This window comes from Vulpes lagopus, chromosome 23 (assembly GCF_018345385.1).
Source record: "Vulpes lagopus strain Blue_001 chromosome 23, ASM1834538v1, whole genome shotgun sequence".
NCBI classification, from domain to species: Eukaryota; Metazoa; Chordata; class Mammalia; order Carnivora; family Canidae; genus Vulpes; species Vulpes lagopus.
Genome location: NC_054846.1, coordinates 45,839,694 through 45,858,426, shown reverse-complemented (window position 1 = coordinate 45,858,426; position 18,733 = coordinate 45,839,694). Strand labels below are relative to the sequence as shown.

The following is an 18,733-nucleotide window of genomic DNA, read 5'->3' as shown; positions in this document are numbered from 1 at the left end:
ACATACAAAATAATCTATAGGGTCTCAGGAAGCAATGTTCAGTGGTGGATATCTAGGTAGTTTTCTGGGGCTTGCCATGCAGAAATTTTTACAATGGCTCTTATACACAATACACCACCATACACCAAGATCAGCATCAAAGAATCAAAGCAGCTACAAAGATCCCTGAAAGTAATGTGTCTTCTATAATACTTTCTAAAAGAAAAGTAAGCTTACCTTGCTATTAAGTAGATCCATGTCTAGGTCAGCCTTCTTGGCCCACTTTTGCCAAAAGTTGGGGTCATCCAGAGAAATATCAGTCCTATTTTCAGAAGCAACAAAGCTTGCCTAGTGAGGAACAAAGGGACAAAGTAGACTACAACACTTTTAAAGCAATGGGAAACCAGTACCTACATTTAAAAAATCTATATAGGGATGCTTGGGTGGCTCAGTGGTTGAGTGTCTGCCTTTGGCTCAGGGTGATCCCGGAGTCCCGGGATCGAGTCCCACATCGGGCTCCCTGCATGGAGCCTGCTTCTCCCTCTGCCTGTGTCTCTGCCTTTTGCTCGCTCACTCTCTCTCTTCTGTGTGTCTTTCATGAATAAATAAAATCTTTAAAAAAATAATTTAAAAAAAAATCTATTTTAAATTCTAGAAGATTCCTCTACTGCTGCTTCCTTAGCATTTGGCACAGACAGGACATACCTTGGCGAAAGTTGAACCCTTTCCTTCAGATTCAATGGTGATGGTTGTGGTTCGTCTTAACAAGATCTGGTCAATGTCTTCTTCACAAAACTTGGAGCCCTCATCATCTTCTTCCATTATGGCTGCATATGCTCCTTTTCGTAAGAGATCTTCAATCTCCTTCTTGGAGAACTGTTGGATCTGCAAAATCCAATAGTAAGATGAAAAAACTAACAAGAGAATATTATCGAACCATATCATAATAATTTAGTTCATATTTTAATAATAATTAAGAATCTAAACAAGGTGGTCAGGTTCCTGTGCAAAAAAATAGCTTTCTTTCCCTCTAACACTATGACCAGCCAAAAATATATTATAGACTAAGAGGACTCACTCCAGTAATGTTGCCATCCCGACCACTCATGGACTGAAGCACAGCTTTATCCAATCCCAACTTGAGGCTAGCCTTATCAAACATCTCTCTCTCGTAAGAATTACGAGTGATGAGACGATACACCTTCACAGCTTTGCTCTGCCCAATTCGATGACACCGTGCCTGGGCCTAGTTAGAAAGAAATGGAAAGAAAGAGCAAAGTTAACATAAAATTGGGGCAGAGGCGGGCGGGGGCAGAGGATTCAAAATACCAATTCACGTCTATAAAGCAGCCATAAGATCAATTTCAAGATGAAATTATCATCCCACCAAGTATACCAGGGGTCAGCAAGCTATGGTCTGCACAGCTACATGTTTCTATAAATAAAAGTTTTTACTGAAATACAACCCCACTTACTTATATACATATTGTCTATGGCTGCCTTTGTGCTCCAAGAGCAGAGGTGAGTAGTTACAACAGAGACCGTATGGTCCACAAAGCCTAAAACATTTACTACCTAGCCATTTACAGAAAAAGTCTGCTGACCTCTCAATGAAGATTGCCTCCCTTAAACCTCTCAATGGAGACTGCCACCCTTAAACTAAGTAAACAATTCCATACTCTTTGAAGGACAAATCTTTCTAAGAGATCCTGATCCTGTTGACAAACCTCTTAGGTTAGGTAGTTAGCCCCTAGGACAATGATTTCCTCTACCTGCAGGTCATTTTGTGGATTCCAGTCTGAATCAAAGATGATGCAGGTATCAGCAGCTGTGAGATTAATACCGAGTCCACCAGCCCGGGTGCACAGCAAGAAGACAAAGCGGTCTGAGTCAGGCTTGCTGAAGCGGTCAATAGCTGCCTGTCGAAGGTTACCTCTGACTCGCCCATCAATTCGCTCATATAGGTACCTGTATGGCAGTTACAGAAAAAGTTTAATTAGTCAAGCAGAAAGAGAGACCAAAAAAGATTAGCATCATACCAGTATCTCTGTATTTAGTTGACCAAAAACCTTATCAGCAAGTTGAGAGTGAAAACCTTAAATACTTCTTTTATCCCAGTCCTGGCCAACTTTAAATAAACCCGACCTCCTACTTCTGCAGTTTTATAAAGCTACAGAAAACACAAGGCAAGGGATGGATGTCTTTTTTCTCACCTCCTCTGGATTAGATAATCCTCTAGGATATCTAGGCAGCGTACCATCTGGGAGAAGATCAGAACTTTATGGCCACCAGCTTTAAGTTTCGGGAGCAACTTGTCAATAAGAACCAATTTGCCAGCTGAACGAACCATGGCCTGCAAGTGGAAGTCATGAGGTATAATATGGCAAGCTTCTCGAAATTCTGTTAGGATTTTTTCTTCTGCACCTGCCAAAAGAAAAATCAAACTTGATGATGAGATCCAGAGAAACATACTAAGCTATAGTTTACTTAGCAGAGATAAGGAAGCATAGTTACCTAACTTTAGAAAAACATTTTCTCATAGAGAATTTGAGCACCCAAAAATTCCTACTAAATAATCTTCAACTGTGTTATACAAAATACTGCAAATGAGTCAGACTTAAGATTATAATTGAATAAAACATATGTAACAATGAGAACTAGGCTAATACATGCAAACAACTATTACCATCCTACTGGCATCCAAAACAGAAACTACAAAATAGAGTACCAATGAGGACACTTATCCAAGAACAGAATGACTTGAGGTCTGCTGCATGAAATTCTAAACAGCAAATCCTATATAATTTTGAAGACCAAGGAGGATCAAGGGGGAAGAAACAGAAAAAGACATTCCACATAAGAATTGTTTTAAAAGAGGGGTACTTGGGTGGCTTAGTTGGTTAAGTGTCCAACTCTGAATTTCAGCTCGGGGCAGGACCTCAGGGTGGTAAGACTGAGTCCCGCACTGGGCTCTGCACTCAGCAGGGAGTCTGCTCTTTCCCTCTGCCTGTGTCTTTGCTTCTGTCTCCCTCATGAATTAATGAATAAAATCTTAAAAAAAAGAAAGAAGAAGACCCCCCTCTTCTCTCCCAAAATTAGGCTGGGTCAGTCTATGTATCCACTGTTCCTGAGGAATATCATTAGAGAGTAAACACAGGTGATACAGAAATGCAGGTATTGTCCAGGAACTCCCTCACCATTGATGAGGTAAGGGTGGTTGCAGCACTTGCGCAACTCCATCATTGTATTGAGTAGATTAGGCATGTTAGTATGACCTGCTCCTTTGGAAAGGAAGGAGAAATTCTTCTCCAAAATAGCCCGATAATATTTCTTCTGGATGTTGGTCAACTCTACTTCAATGATAGTTTCCTGTTTGGGGGCTAGGTTTTTTTCAACATCCTCTTTAAGTCTTCTTAGCATCATTGGCTTGAGAATGGCCTGTAGCTTTTGAACCTGTGCCCAGTACAGAGAGAAAAGAAATAAGAACTATGAGGACAAACATTTTTACATTATGTGGGAACATGAAGAAATACAATGAGAGCTTTCCATTATCTGAAAAATGTGGATTTTGCCACAGATGATGTAGGCACAAGGTTATAAGAAGGAGTTGAGAGTTCCTTGCAGCCTATGGCAATAGATGTGTGCCTAGTACAAACTTTACCTTTTTGTCTAGATGGACTTCCTACCTGTTCCTCTGTCTTGAGATCTCCAAAGTCCTTGAGGAATTCTGACTCTGAAGGAAACTGTGATGGTTCCAAGAAATGAAGCAAGCTGAACAGTTCCTCCACAGTATTTTGCAATGGCGTTCCCGTGAGTAGCACTTTATGTTCCTAGAAATGGAAAAAACAAAACGAAACAAAAGGTAAAACTCAAAAACACAAAGGACTTCTGGGGTTTTCTATCAAGTATATAACTTTAGCTTTAATTTCTTTATCTATACAAATTATGGGAATGGACCAGATTACTATCTTTCACTTGCTCCCTCTTTTGATAAACACAAAACAAAACAAAAAAAACCCACCTGATATTATTTAACAAAAATTTAAATAGTATTACAATTAAATAAATATGCAAAATATTTTTTTTTCCAATTACATATGCCTTTCCACACTCAACTCCCCACAGATATCCTAATATGTCCCCGTCTAGGGAATGTACCTGTGCTGGATTAAATATGGCCATTAATTCTTTGTAGTTCCTCCTATCAAGGTTCACCCCTTGAATCTGGGCTTGCCTTGTGGCTTGCTCTGACAAAGAGAATGTAGCAGAAGTGATATTGTGTGAGTTTCAGAGCCTATACCTCAAAGGCCTTGCAACTTCTGCCTTTGCCCTCTCTGGATACTGCCCTGACTTTATCATGTTAAGAAGCAAAGTCTGGCCTACTGGAGGATGACAGGTCATGTGGAAGATGACCCAGGAGCCCACCAATCGCCAGCTGCAGCCACATTACCGACTACAGACAAGAGTGATGGCCTAGCTGAGTCCAGCCCAAGTTGCTGAACTAGAGAATCATAAAGTAATAGGTGTTGTTTTAAGACATTAAGTTTTTGGATATTTGTTATATAGCACCAGGTAACTGAAACAATATCCCACCTCTCCACCTAGGTAAGAACTACTAAATATAATTACCTTTCAATTCTAAAATTTATAGGACTTTAATATGACTTTCAGATGTCCATTCCCATAAGGTCAAACCCACCACCCAATACTAGGATTCTGATTTTCTTTCTTCTAAGTTATATTAATTCCACAGGGAATTAGGGTTATTTTAATTCCAGGTGTTTCTGCCCATAAGTCAATGTAAGGTACTCACCAGGTCCATGTGCTTGAGGCTATCAAGCAGCTTGCAATTACGGTTCTTTAGTCGATGGGCCTCATCAATGATGACACACCGCCATTCAATCTCACGAAGCTCAGGACAGTCTGACAAAATCATCTCAAAAGTGGTGATCAGGGCATCAAACTTGTATGCGCCTGGGATGAGGCGCCCCTAAGCATGAAGGCAATAAAGTTAAGAAAAGGCCTAATATGCACCTAAATGGTGACCTCCTCTGCATTACACATTCTCTTTTCTATATTCAGGCAGGCTCAATAAGAAATATAAACAGCACCATCACCCATCTCTGCTGCTATTTATCTTCCTGATAAGTAGTACCAAATCACTTAATATAAGATACAATGTCTCTTCAAGGTACTCAGTTTCTTGGGAAAATGACAGACCTCAATGCATGAAGCTGGACAATTTTGACTCTGCTGTATGCCTAGCTCATCATGTATCTCAGACCTAGATTTTTTTGTTAGTTAACACTGAAATCCACAAATTTGGGCACTGTTGAAATATACAAGACAAAACTGAAAGTGAAATAGGTAGTATCTGTTCCTGTCTAAAAATGGACAGAATTGAATCAGTTTAACAAAATTAAAAGCAGCAAAATATGATTAAAAGAATGAATAATTCAAATTTTTATTTTCAAATTTGTATAGAAAAAGGAACTAATCTTGATGTAAATTTTAGTAGATGTAAACAAAAAGAGAGAAAATGGCTTAATTTTATCACCTCAATACTTTCTTGATGAAAACTCTATTTAAAACACACATGTTCATAAATAAAGTCAGAACTTCCACTGGATCAAAATGTCCACTGGATTAAAAGAGCAAAAGTTAAAGAAAAAATTTCCCATGCAACCTAGACAAAATGCCATAAATCACCATAGGAAACCTCAATAAAAGTCTTTTATTTATATAAAAGCCTCTAAAGTATCAAATACCTTGGCCTCTCTAAACCATTACATTCCCATGATCTACAACTCACCCGTGAATCTTTGCAGTACATTTCATATTGCTGAATCATCTGACGGCTTGCCAGACTGCCATGGTATACAATAGTGTTCATTTCTGTCCATGTATTGAATTCTCGCTCCCAGTTAGTAATTGTGGACAGTGGGGCAATGACCAGGAAGGGGCCATGGATGCCCACATTATATACCTCCTGCAAGAAGGCAATGGACTGGATAGTTTTGCCCAGTCCCATCTCATCAGCCAGGATACAGTTCTGCCTGAAGATTCATCATGGAAAAAGAAAAGCATGTCAAAAGATACCATCTTTGAAAAAGTATGTAAAAAGGAAATGTTTCAACAGCGAACAAATAAAGTAATTCCAGACCAAGCCTACATTTCATGGGCCTACTCTTTTCTGTACCTGTTATACCAATTAAAGAGCAGCCAGTTGACCCCTTCCAACTGATATTCCCGTAACTGGTTTCTGTTTTTATACTCATGTGACAGCTCCAACTTCTTCCAGGCACTTGCCTGTGGACGATTCTACAAAACAGAAAATCTGAGTAAGTGGGGTGAAGCCACTAACAAAATGAGGCAAACTTACTAGGTAGTTCTGGTAGTTAAATTTTGATTCAAAACCATGAGTTGAAAATGTCTAAAATATATTCAAATTCATGAGTTCATAATAAAGCTTAAACTAAAATGAAGTTTTAAAAACTAAAAAAGAGGAAAACCAAGAGAGGAAAAACCCACTGGTCACTTTTGGAGCATGCTAGAGTACTTCATTATTTTGAAAACTGAGAATAAAGAGAGAAAAAAAGCATTTATCCTTCTTTCCTATACCATCTGTACCTCAGAGTAACCAAATAGCAGGGGAATATTTCTTTTTATAGAAAATTCTGGCTAATAAATGAAGACATGATACAATTAAAATAACATCTTTGAGATCCTTATAAGAATAGGCTGAGGCAATGAGTACTTCATTATTTTGAAAACTGAGAATAAAGAGAGAAAAAAAGCATTTATCCTTCTTTCCTATACCATCTGTACCTCAGAGTAACCAAATAGCAGGGGAATATTTCTTTTTATAGAAAATTCTGGCTAATAAATGAAGACATGATACAATTAAAATAACATCTTTGAGATCCTTATAAGAATAGGCTGAGGCAATATAAATGGCTAATATCACAAAAGAAAACCTGATAGAATCACCCATGAAGTAAATTTAGTGGTCTCCCTTCCCCATTTGATGAAGCCTTTATTTAGGAGAGTGGTAGCTAATGGAACTGTGTCTATGATGATGTTTTAGATCTGCCACTAGCCACATGTGACTACTGAGCATTTGAAATATAGCTAGTGGCTACTGTATTAGCACAATGCTAAAAAGTTCCAGTGGACAGCACTGTTCTGTATCTAAACCATTTATGTAAAATATAAGGGACAGAGAACATGTTAGAAGGTTCCAATGGGAAAAAATAAATAAATAAATAAATAAATAAATAAATAAAAAAGAAGGTTCCAATGGGGATGCAATTGGTAAACTTCAGACTATGGAAAACTCTAGAGAACAAACCACCTGATTTCTTCAAGAGAAATTATAAAGAAGAGAGAGGAGATGAAGGGGAAAACTAAAATTAAGAGACATTTGAGACACATTAACTGACAGCAATATATAAACCTTTATTCAAAATCCAAGCACTTTAACAAAAATTAGAAGATGATCAGGGAAATATATATAGTATTGGCTATTTCACGATACTTAGAAATGATTAAATTTTCTCAGGTGTGAAAATTGTATTAACCTTTAAACATAGACACTGAAATATTTACAGATGAAATAAAGGAATCTGGGATTTGCTTTAAAATCATCTGGTAAATGGGGCGAGGGGCTGGTGGTGACTACATGGCTCAGTCAGTTAAGCGTCTGCATTCAGCTCAAGTCATGATCCTAGGGTCCTGGGATCGAGCCCCATGTCATGCTCCCTGCTCTGGGGAGCAGATAGATGTGGGGAGTCCACTTCTCCTTCTCCCTTTGCCCTCCCGCACCCATTTGTGCTTGCTCTCTCTCTCTCTCTCAAATAAATAAAATCTTTTAAAATTAATTTATTAATTAATCTGGTAAATAGGAAAATGAGTAAATAGAGAAATATATGAAAAAAGATTGTGTGTCAATTGTTAAAGTTGGGTGGTTGATACATTATTTCTTTTACTTTTGTATACGCTTGAAAATTTCCATAATAAAAAGCTAAACAACATAAACTTCTACAAATAAAAAATTAAATCATTGCCTACACAGGCTTTATACTCTAAATTCAAATGTACTTACCACTCTTTTGAGTTCTGGGTGCCTTGACTGGATCCGTTTAAATTCTCGAATCTTGCCCTCATCAACATCCTCTTTCAGCTCCCACGTACTATCCTCGTAGGGCAGAGAGCACCATTTCACCAGGTAGTAAATCACAGGCTAGGAGAGAAGAAGCTAAAGCCTTAATAAATGGATTCTGTATTCTCTGCTATGATTAAAGGGTAAGATTTGACTACAGAATCAGATCACAGAGTGTTAATACGTAAAAAATGCTTTAAAAAAAAAAAGGCAGGCTGGAAACACCAACCATAGGCTCATCTGCTGAGACACTGTATACTATTCATGGCTTTGATCATTTTTCCAGGCAATTTATCAGAATTTGTTCTAAAAGGTAGAGTTTTACCCTATAGTTTCTAGAACACTAAGCACTAAAACATCATGCTCATCAACCAAGCAAATGCAAAAAAAATAAAATAAAAATTTTCCTTTATTATGTTGAATTAGGTTGAAACTAAAAGATAAGGGTCTGCTTTGTTCTTCTGCCCTTGCACCAAATTCAATACAGTGGAAGAGTAGAAGCCAGGCTATTTTTCTAAGCGAGGAACAGATTAAACCCGTAAGCTGAGCTTCTGTAACTGTGAATGCAGATGCTACTTCAAAAAGCAGTCATATGGTAACAAAGAGATTTCCCTGTGAGCTAAGAGATAACTAGGAGAGGTGTCACTGAAGACAGGTAACAAGAGGGAAGAGAGGAAAGTGCTGAAGCTTCAGCTAGAGTACTGCGCTCTATGGAGGTGTTCTGCTCCAAGTGATGGCGCAGTGACAAAATGGGTCCTCTTATCACTACTCAAAATGATCACTGCACTGATGGCATTTCTATTTTTCTTTTATATGAAACAAGAAGGATTAGATGGGCCTAGTATAGTCAACAAGAATCTCTATTATCAATTCATAGAATACCCTTAAAACAGCCAACAAGAAATCTAAAGATATAAGCACCTTGACAGAATCACAGATCAAGGAATCCCTAGTATTAATCTAGTTGCTCTTTACTTTTTTCTTTATTATAATGACTCAGGTCAGTTTCTACATAAAGCCATTTGTCCAGGACAGGCATTTCCAGCATCATAACTTACTTTTCCAAGGACTTTATTATTTATAATAATGATTGCCACTATTAGGTCATGTAAAAGGATGACAAATTAAACTTATTTGGGGAGGGAAAAAAATGGGTACACAGAATGTTGTTATCCAATATTGGGAGCACAAGTTATAGTACCAGGAAACTAAAACATTTCGTCTGTCTTGTCATTTCCAACAGTCCAAAGATCAATTATTTTTGGAAGAGTAAAAAGTATGCTGGTAGAGAGCGTAAGATTTTTAAGGCTGAAAAGGCCGAGATCCTGAAAATGATGAGAAGAATTTAAATAATAGTTAACCTGTCCATTCTAATAACTGGTCTATTCCCCACTCAACTCCCGCTAATGAACAATGAACAGTAACTCCTCCCACTCCAACCCAAAAGAGTAGAATATATGTTATCTGAATCATGCCTGTCAAGATTTGAAGACACTGAACTGTAATAGGCCCTGGACATCTAAAGTTCTGAGTGACCCTATTGGCTTATAAAATAAACTTGGAATTGCAGACAGAAGACTTTTGATTCTTAGGTCCTGTAAGGATAATGTATGGAAATGTGCCACTTAGTTTGTAAGTAAGCCTAGCTCACCACCTGGCATGACATTTGAATAAGGCTGTTGTTCTGTATTGGTTATTGGGTAAGCAGTAACTGTCAGAGGTGACAAACACTTAATGAAATGTGGCTCTACCAAGAACTGCTACTTGAAGTGGAAAAAAAAAAAAGTGAATGATGATGGTTCACAGTCTTAAGTAAGTTTGAAATAAATTTAAAAGAGCCATGTTGAATTCACTATGGCTTAGATCTTCACAACTCTTATCTGGAAAATGAAAGTGATTTATGAAGCTGTATCAGTAGGTGTTTTAGCATGTGTAAAATCTGCTAACAGAGTTTTTAGTGCAGTGATTCTGAAATCAAGCTATGCCTAAGAATCCCTTGGAGAACCAACTTAAAAATACAGATCTCTGGGTCTTACCCAGAGACCAACTGAATCTGAAACTGTGGGAATAGGATCTCACAATCTGCTTAAAAGTACAGTCAAATGCAATAGGTTGGTTTTAATGATAAAGATGCATTTAACTGATGGTAAGCCAAAAAAATAATTCTCAACAATATGGAGAAAGCTAGGAGTCTGTGCAGGCATTTTCTATTTATAAATGCGGAGATTTGTGAAGTATCCCTACGCCTCCCCCCTTCTATCACCCTTAACTGAATGTCGGGGTCTCCTATGTAAAATCTAGAAGAAAACAAGATCAAGGTGAAGAAGTAGTTGTTAATACAGCTCCTGGTATTTATAAATGAAGCTCCAGGATGTCTGACTTTATGGGAAGCTTTCCTTTTAGCCTCTCTCCCTATTCTCTTATCTTCCCAATATCATTCTAAGGAGATCTCAGAAAAACTTAAAAATACCTTTTTGTCCAAGGGATTTTTCAGCCATATCTGAAAAATAAAGGATGGGCAAGAAAACCAGTAGAAATCTATGAGACGTTTAGTGTCCTTCCATGCTCCCAACTCACCTCTCCATTGTCCTTGTCAATACTGTGAGACTCATCCAATATCCTATCTACCTCTACATAGTCTGGATTGAAGGGCTCTTCATCCTAGAGGAGTTATGAAACAAACAATAAGATCAAAAGACCACTGTCCAGTAAACCCAATCTTCCACTCCACCTTTACGTGATGATCTTACTTCGAAATTTTTTTTCTTTAAAAGACACCTTCACCAGGGAGTTCCCAATTTCTACAATACCAAATGCTAAAAACTTACCTAAGCCTGCACCCATCTTCTCACCTATTACCAGAGCAAGTGTCTCCTAATAGAGGCTAGTCTCTCCATACATGCTCTGGATTCCATCCCTTCTCACCTTCTAAGGAATCCCTCCCTACTGGAAATTTCAATAAACACACCAATGTACTCTACTATTTCACATCTTAAAAAGACCTCTTTTATTCTTATCTGCTTGCAACTACTTTTTCTGTTCTGCTTCATACGCAAACTGTCCCAACCGTTTTTTGTTTTTTTTGTTTTTTTTTTTAAGATTTTATTTATTTATAAATGACAGACACAGGGAGAGAGAGGCAGAGAGACAGGCAGAGGGAGAAGCAGGCTCCATGCAGGGAGACCGACATGGGACTCGATCCCGGATCTCCAGGATCACACCCCAGGCTGAAGGCGGTGCTAAACCGCTGGGCCACCAGGGTTTAGCACCAACAGTTTTATTATTATTATTTTTATTATTTATTATTTTATTATTTATTATTATTTTTATTATTTATTTATTATTATTATTATTTTTTAAATCTTTATTTTTTTAAAATTTTATTTTATTTATTTATGATAGGCACACAGTGAGAGAGAGAGAGAGGCAGAGACATAGGCAGAGGGAGAAGCAGGCTCCATGCACCGGGAGCCTGACGTGGGATTCGATCCCGAGTCTCCAGGATCGCGCCCTGGGCCAAAGGCAGGCGCCAAACCGCTGCGCCACCCAGGGATCCCCCCCAACAGTTTTAAACACAAGGTAGCTCTCCATGTCATCACCTCCACTGTCCATCCATTCCACTCTTCCTTCTACTTCTTTCACACAACTAAACTATTCTTGTCAAGGTCATTAATGATCTCCAAATTGCCAAATATAACGAAACATTTCTGTCTTCATCTCACTTTACCTCTATAAAGTATTCCACAATTCCTAATTCTCTCCTTTAAGCATTGTCTTCCCTTGGCTTTTCTGATACACTATACTCTCTCATCAGTAGCCCTGCACCCTTTATTTTGGTTTTAGTCAACTCTTGATCACCTTCGCTGGTTATTTTTCTTCTAAGTCACTGGTATCCAACTTTGGGTGGTATCTGAAAATAACCCAGGCTCCAAAGAAAGGTCTCAAAGAAACTTTAAAGAAAACACTCTTCTTTCTTAAGACATCTTTTCCCCTTATTTTTTGTGATTTATCTTTTTCCTAATCTTTCTCCTGACACTCTGGCATACAGTTCCTTCTCCTTCACCTGGACCTCTAAATTTGGAGAATTCTCAAGCCTTGGTTCTGGGCTTATATCCATTCTATTATAGAAAGACCCCCCCCCTTTTTTTTAAAGAACTTTAACAAGAAAATATAGAACTATCAGAATGTATAGAAATTCCTGCCCCTCCCCCAACTGTGACTTTAGCCATTATTAAGGTTTTAATAATTATTTATATGATAAAATCCAAATTTTAATTGCAGCCTGAAAAATCGAGATTTGTATATGTGTTAGAGATGTGTTAAGGAATTTTAAAGTTAACACAGTCTAAACTAAATTCTTGACTTTCCCCATATTGGCTGCTTTTAACATTTTCTACACTTTAATAAATGATCCCATCTCAACTCATTTGCTCTGACCACAAACCTGTTTATATAAGCCATCACACCAAGCCCTGTCAATTCTAATCCATCCATTCTATCCACTTGAAACAACTCTACTCTAAGCCACGATATTTCCTACTTAAAAATCTTCAACTGCTTTCTTACTGCTCATCATACTTTTGTGCTTACTCTTCTTCAATCCATTCTCCAAAGTCTAGGTGATCTTTTAAAAGTGAACACTGGATTATGTTTTTGACCTGTTTTAAGTAATGTAACCATTTTCCTTTGCACCTAGAATAAAAACAAAATTAAAACCAAACTACTTAAAAGGTCTGTATGCACCTGCTTGCCTAAATTTCTGATATCATTTTGGGCCATTCACTCTCTTTTGTTCATCAACTGCACTGTCTTTCAGTTCCTCAGACTGTCTCAGGGCCTTCATATATACTGTCCCCCATGTCAGTGGTATTATTTACATGAGTTCATGGCCTTCCTCCTATTCATAATTCAATTCTCAGAGAAGTCTTCCCTAATTATCCAAAGTACGTGTTTCCTTCCCCTCCCCCTTGTGCTCTTTCTTTTTAGGCACTTACCACAATTTGAATTACTTTTTAATATTTCTCTCTCCAATTAGACAGTGAGCTGCATGAGAACACAGACCATGTCTGGTTTGTTCTCCATAGAGACTAGCACATAATAAAGGATGAATAAATGAATGATTTGGTTAAATGGTCTACCTATATATGGAGATTTAATTGGCACGAGTTAGCAAAGACTGGTTCAACAGTCATGAATTATACATCTAAAATATCAGCTGGAAGGGGATTACAGTTTCATTGTACATTTCACAAATTATGCTTTAAAAGAACATAGATGAAAAAATACAACCCAATTATTTTCATACAAAAAGAAATTATAAAACTACATAGCCCTACTTGCCCTCTCCAGTTTTTTGCTAAAACTATGCATTTAGTTCCTTCCTTCCCTCAATCTTTCTTACTGTACCTTTTCCCCTTTAGCTCTAACAAACTTTGAAAAACAATCTGTCTTCTCAAGGCACCCAGTTTTACATTATAATAAAGATGAAAAATCCCTTTGTCTTTGGCAAAGACATATATGTGCACAAAGCCTTCAAAGCAAAATGGACAGTTAAAATATGGCTCAAGAGACCCTTATGCATGCCCTAGTGTTTAATCAGTAGCAAAAATGGATTTGGGAAATTAACACTCCTTTATCACCATCTCTTGTTATACTAGATTAGAAATTTTTGAAAATAAATGTTTTTTCCTAACAATACAATAGCTTATACCTACAGATACCACCAACTGCTACAGACTAACATTAGAAGAAAGCCTCAAGTGGATCAGTGGTCAGTTTAAAAATCCGTCTTGAAAATATTTCCATGAACACTGAGCAAGTCAATACCAAAATATTCTAATAACTTATAAAAAGACCACATTTAGACCTGCTAAAACGAAAGCATAGGTAATTAAGTAAGGAAAGTCCAGTGATCAAAATTAAGACTTCATACCCATATATGCAAAGCAATTACTAATCTTTTTTTTTTTTTTTTTTAAGATTTATTTATTCGTGAGAGAGACACAGAGAGAGAGGCAGAGACACAGGCAGAGGGAGAAGCAGGCTCCCTGCAGGGAGCCTGATGTGGGACTCAATCCCAGATTCTGAGATCATGCCCTGAGCCGAAGACAGAGGCTCAACCACTAGCCACCCAGGTGTCCCAATTACAAATCTTGAATAATCAGTCAAGATGGATAACCCCAGTAAATTTATGCTTCTATGAAACAAATGATAGGCGATACCTATTCCTAATTACCTCGTGGAAGAAGTGTCTCATCTGAGCCATTTTGGTTTTGAAGCGCTTTAGTTTCTGATGGATCCTTTTATCCTTCTCTAGTTGGGAGATGGTGGCCCATTCACAGTGTAGATAGGAGCTGAAGGGGATGGAAATAGCCAGTCATGGTGTGAGAAAAAGAACTGGTAGGCTAGATTTGGGGATAAGCCAGAAGCAGGCAAAATGAGTACAACATACTTAAGCGGGGAGACAGACTCCTAGGTTAGTGTTTCTTAAGCTTGATTTTGGATACAAACACCTGATCTGGGGCTGGAATGAAAGTTCACATTTCTAACAAGCACCCAAATGACACTAATTCTGTTGGTTCACTGACCACATTCTGAGTAGCAAAGTCTTAACATTAGACTAAGGTATAGAGAACATCACAAGGGATTTTATCAGGAACCACCCTTTACCCCACCTTCCTGCTGGGAAATAGAAGAGTCATGCCAATTCCTAAACTTCTCTTTGAATAGACATTTTCCTCAATGAAAACAGCAATTTGGGCTAGGAGACTATTAAAAGGGGATACATTCCCACCCGGGATAGACTATACAGGAGAACTTTTTACAACCCTGTGGAATTTAGGGTGAAAAGCTTTTTGCACAGATCACATACTAGTTCTTGTACTTGACAAAGAATTCTTCTGCCTCAGTATACTGTCCAGAAGGAAGCTGAGAAGAAAGAAATTATAGTTATTAATAACCTTATCTGTCAAAGGAAGAACCTTTAATTTTCACTATTCATGGCAGAGCTTCATACCAATGTCCCTAGAGTATATTACTGAGGGGTTAAAGAACTAATCTAGTACTCCGAAATAAGAGATCTGATGGCTGTAGAAAATAAGCCTTTATCTATTTTAAACCAATAAGCAAAACAAGAGACAGTAAGACAGTTCCTATTTTCTAGCTAACTTCCTCCACCATCTCATGATTACACTGTAGTAATCTATCCTGACATCCAAAGATGTTTATTAAATAGAGTGAATGCAGCATTATGGGCTGACATTAAAGGTTATAGCCTCACCTCCTTCTTCACAATCCGCATAGAAAGCACTTTGTCTACTATGGCTGCATCTTCTTCACTGGGATTCTCCTGTAGCAAAAAAATGCAGTCAGTCAACACAGACTGCGAGGAGCAGAACAACCACTCATACTGCTTAAGTTCTCAGCTTACCACAAAGAACTGCATGGAAGGCAGAGTCTCGCCATCTGGTTCCTGCACTGGTTCAGGGAGGATAGGCTCAGTTTTTATTGGACCAGTTACATCCACTTCTTCTTCTTCTTCATCATCTGTGATCTTTATATCCAGATCCTCTGTATATTTTTTTCGCTTAACTTGGCGGTTTGAGCGTCTTTTCTGTAGAGGCAAGAATGGTTAAGATAACTGTGTAGGTTTCTCAGAGAGAAAACCTTCAAAACTATTTGCCTATAGTCATATACTTAGATTTTACTCCAAAATCTCTATGAAAAATCAAGCCAGAAAGATAAAGAGCTTTTTTATCAAATTATGCAATATCAAACCATATAATTTATTTTATGTACCAAATACATATTAACTTGCTGAATTGTTTTATCAAGTATATCTGTTTTACCAAGAACCAGAACCCAGCTGAAAGCAATCTGGGTACTACTGTGAAGAAGCTCTGGTAAAATGAAATAGGACTCAACCTGCAGGGTGCAATGTGCTTTCCAGAAGTTCAAGGGTATAGATGTTTTGTTACTAACTTTGGTTTTTTGTTTTAGTTCTAAAGTTTTTTTTGTTTTAATAAATAGAATCATACTATATGATTACAATATTGTTCTTCTACTACATTTTTTATTAACAATACTTCTTAGGTTTTCCATATCAACAAATTTTAGATTTACATTATTCTTTCAAGTGATTGAGTAAACATTTTTTTAAGGTTTTAATTTAGAGAGAGAGAAAGCACGTGAGTGTGTGTACATGTGTGCACACCAGTGGGAGGAGGGGCAGAAGGAGAAGGAGAAAATGTCAAGCATACTCCACAGTGAGCACAGAGCTGGACTTGGGGCTCAATCCCACAACCCTGAGATCATGACCTGAGCCAAAACCAAGAATCAGAAGCTCAACCAACTGAGCCACCCTGGCACCCCAAGTAAAATATTTTTTAATTAAGTAATGTAAGGACTACTTTGCAGCTCATGATACAAAACTGGGAAGGATAGGGAGACAAAATTGTTTTTCAATCATGATTATATCCCTGTGAAACCCAAACAAATTAAATGAATTACTAGACACAGAACTATTGAAATTAAACACACTTCCCTGGCATAAAATCAATTGTTAAAAATAGCATTCTTAGGTTGCCTGGGTGGCTCAGTTTGTTGAGGGTCTGCCCTCAGTTCAGATCATGATCCCAGAATCCTGGGACCCAGCCCCTTATCTGGCTCCCTGCTGTACGGGGAGTCTGCTTCTACCTCTCCCTCTGCTGCTCCCCCTTCTTGTGCTCTCTCACTCTCTGTCAAATAAATAAAATCTTAAAAAAAACCTGTTCTTATGTAGACTGAGTCATAAAATATAAGATTCTATATATGAAAACAAAAAAAATCACTTATCTAAAGAATTAAATTTAGTAAGAAATATATAAAATCTATATGAAGAAAACTTTAAAACACTCCAGAAGGACCTAAAGAAGACTTGACTAAATAATAAAATACATTGTTCTGCAATAAGAAAACTTAGTTCTAGGGGCAGCCCAGGTGGCTCAGCGGTTTAGTGCCGCCTTCAGCCCAGGGAGTGATCCTGGAGACCCGGGATCGAGTCCCACGTCAGGCTACCTGTGTGGGGCCTGCTTCTCTCTCTGCTGGTGTCTCTGCCTCTCTCTTTTCTCTGTCTCTCATGAATAAATAAATAAAAGATTTTTTTTTTATAAAAGATCTTTAAAACAACAAAAAAAGAAGACTTAGTTCTAATTATATACCTTACATAAGTATGACAAAAGAAAATTAACTTTTTAATTAGATAAGCTAATCCCGAAAATCAAAGAGAGAAATAAACATTTAAGAATAACCAAGAAAGGGATCCTTGGGTGGCTCAGCGGTTTGGCGCCTGCCTTTGGCCCAGGGCGTGATCCTGGAGTCTCGGGATCAAGTCCCACATCGGGGCTCCCTGCATGGAGCCTGCTTCTCCCTCTGCCTGTGTCTCTGCCTCTCTTTCTCTCTCTCTGTGTCTATCATAAATAAATAAATAAATCTTAAAAAAAAAAAAAAAAAAAAACCAAGAAAAATAGGAAAATTGTGCTTGGCCTTACTAGATATTAAGGACCTAAAGATCTATACTAATTAACAAAGATTGGTACTTCTCCAAGAAAAGATAAACAGGTCAATGAAATAATGTCCAAATATAGACTAAAATACTTATGTAGATATAGAACATGGTAAAAATAGCACTTCTAACCAGTGAAGAAAAAGTAGATTATTCTATAAATGGGATTGGAAACAAATGGCTAGGCACATAGAGGCTGACAGAAACTAAATTACATAAAAGATTTCAAAAATCTTAAAAAGATGTAACATTTTTCCAAAAGCAAGCATGGAAGTACTTTTTATAATCTCATAGTAGGAAAGGAAATTGACCAATTTTACCTCGCAAAAAATTTGAGAGACTTCTATATCATAACAAAGTTGAGACAAATAATAAACTGAGGAGGAAAATACCAAATGATCCATTTCCTAAGCATAGAATTCTTTTGAATAACTAAGAAAAAGCTTCATAACATGTCAAAAAGATGGGCAAATAACATGAATAGACACTTAACACTTAGTGAAGAAAGTGGCTTTAAATGTAAAAAGACACTCACATTCATAATACAGTAAATAATTACAACTGCAAATGAAAAATAAACTGAAATAACTCCCCCCACACACACCTAACAGACTGGTAAAAATCAGAAAGTCTGATCATATATTGAAAGAGGAACTTATACATTGTTGTTCAGAGTATAAACTGGCACAACCTCCATAAAAGAAAATCTGATGATACCCTTTGGGTCCAGAAATTTCACTTCAAAGATATCCTACAGATAAATTTGCACATGTATACAAATCTTTGTAGCATTCATTACCTGTAGTGGCAGAAGACCAGAGAAAACCTAAATGCCCATTAATGGAGGACTGGTTAAAAACAGTATGGTATATATATAAATAAATAAATAACAGTATAGTCTAAATATGGAATACTACAAAACTATTTTGAAAAAATGGGGTCGTTGATAACCCCAAATACTGAAGATGTGGAACTGGAACTCTCATTACTGGCGAAAACGTAAAATGACACAATCACTTTGGAAGTTGGCAGATTCTTACAGAGTTATAATG

At 37.4% G+C, this 18,733-nt stretch overlaps 1 protein-coding gene across 11 annotated transcripts in view; it reads right to left on the bottom strand.

The window, feature by feature from the left end:
• The window catches only part of CHD8 (chromodomain helicase DNA binding protein 8), a 62,002-nt gene that overhangs the window by 14,316 nt on the left and 28,953 nt on the right, over positions 1-18,733 (bottom strand). For all 11 annotated transcript variants that reach the window (XM_041738390.1, XM_041738398.1, XM_041738396.1 and 8 more), the window contains 16 exons: positions 15,570-15,752; positions 15,420-15,488; positions 15,012-15,067; positions 14,376-14,493; positions 10,718-10,801; positions 8,084-8,221; positions 6,179-6,300; positions 5,792-6,035; positions 4,793-4,969; positions 3,666-3,809; positions 3,177-3,432; positions 2,193-2,403; positions 1,752-1,947; positions 1,058-1,225; positions 685-864; positions 217-327 (listed from right to left, as the gene is read on the bottom strand). In XM_041738390.1, coding sequence (XP_041594324.1) covers positions 217-327; positions 685-864; positions 1,058-1,225; positions 1,752-1,947; positions 2,193-2,403; positions 3,177-3,432; positions 3,666-3,809; positions 4,793-4,969; positions 5,792-6,035; positions 6,179-6,300; positions 8,084-8,221; positions 10,718-10,801; positions 14,376-14,493; positions 15,012-15,067; positions 15,420-15,488; positions 15,570-15,752 — 2,457 coding nt within the window. The remainder of the gene's footprint in view (positions 1-216; positions 328-684; positions 865-1,057; positions 1,226-1,751; positions 1,948-2,192; positions 2,404-3,176; positions 3,433-3,665; positions 3,810-4,792; positions 4,970-5,791; positions 6,036-6,178; positions 6,301-8,083; positions 8,222-10,717; positions 10,802-14,375; positions 14,494-15,011; positions 15,068-15,419; positions 15,489-15,569; positions 15,753-18,733) is intronic.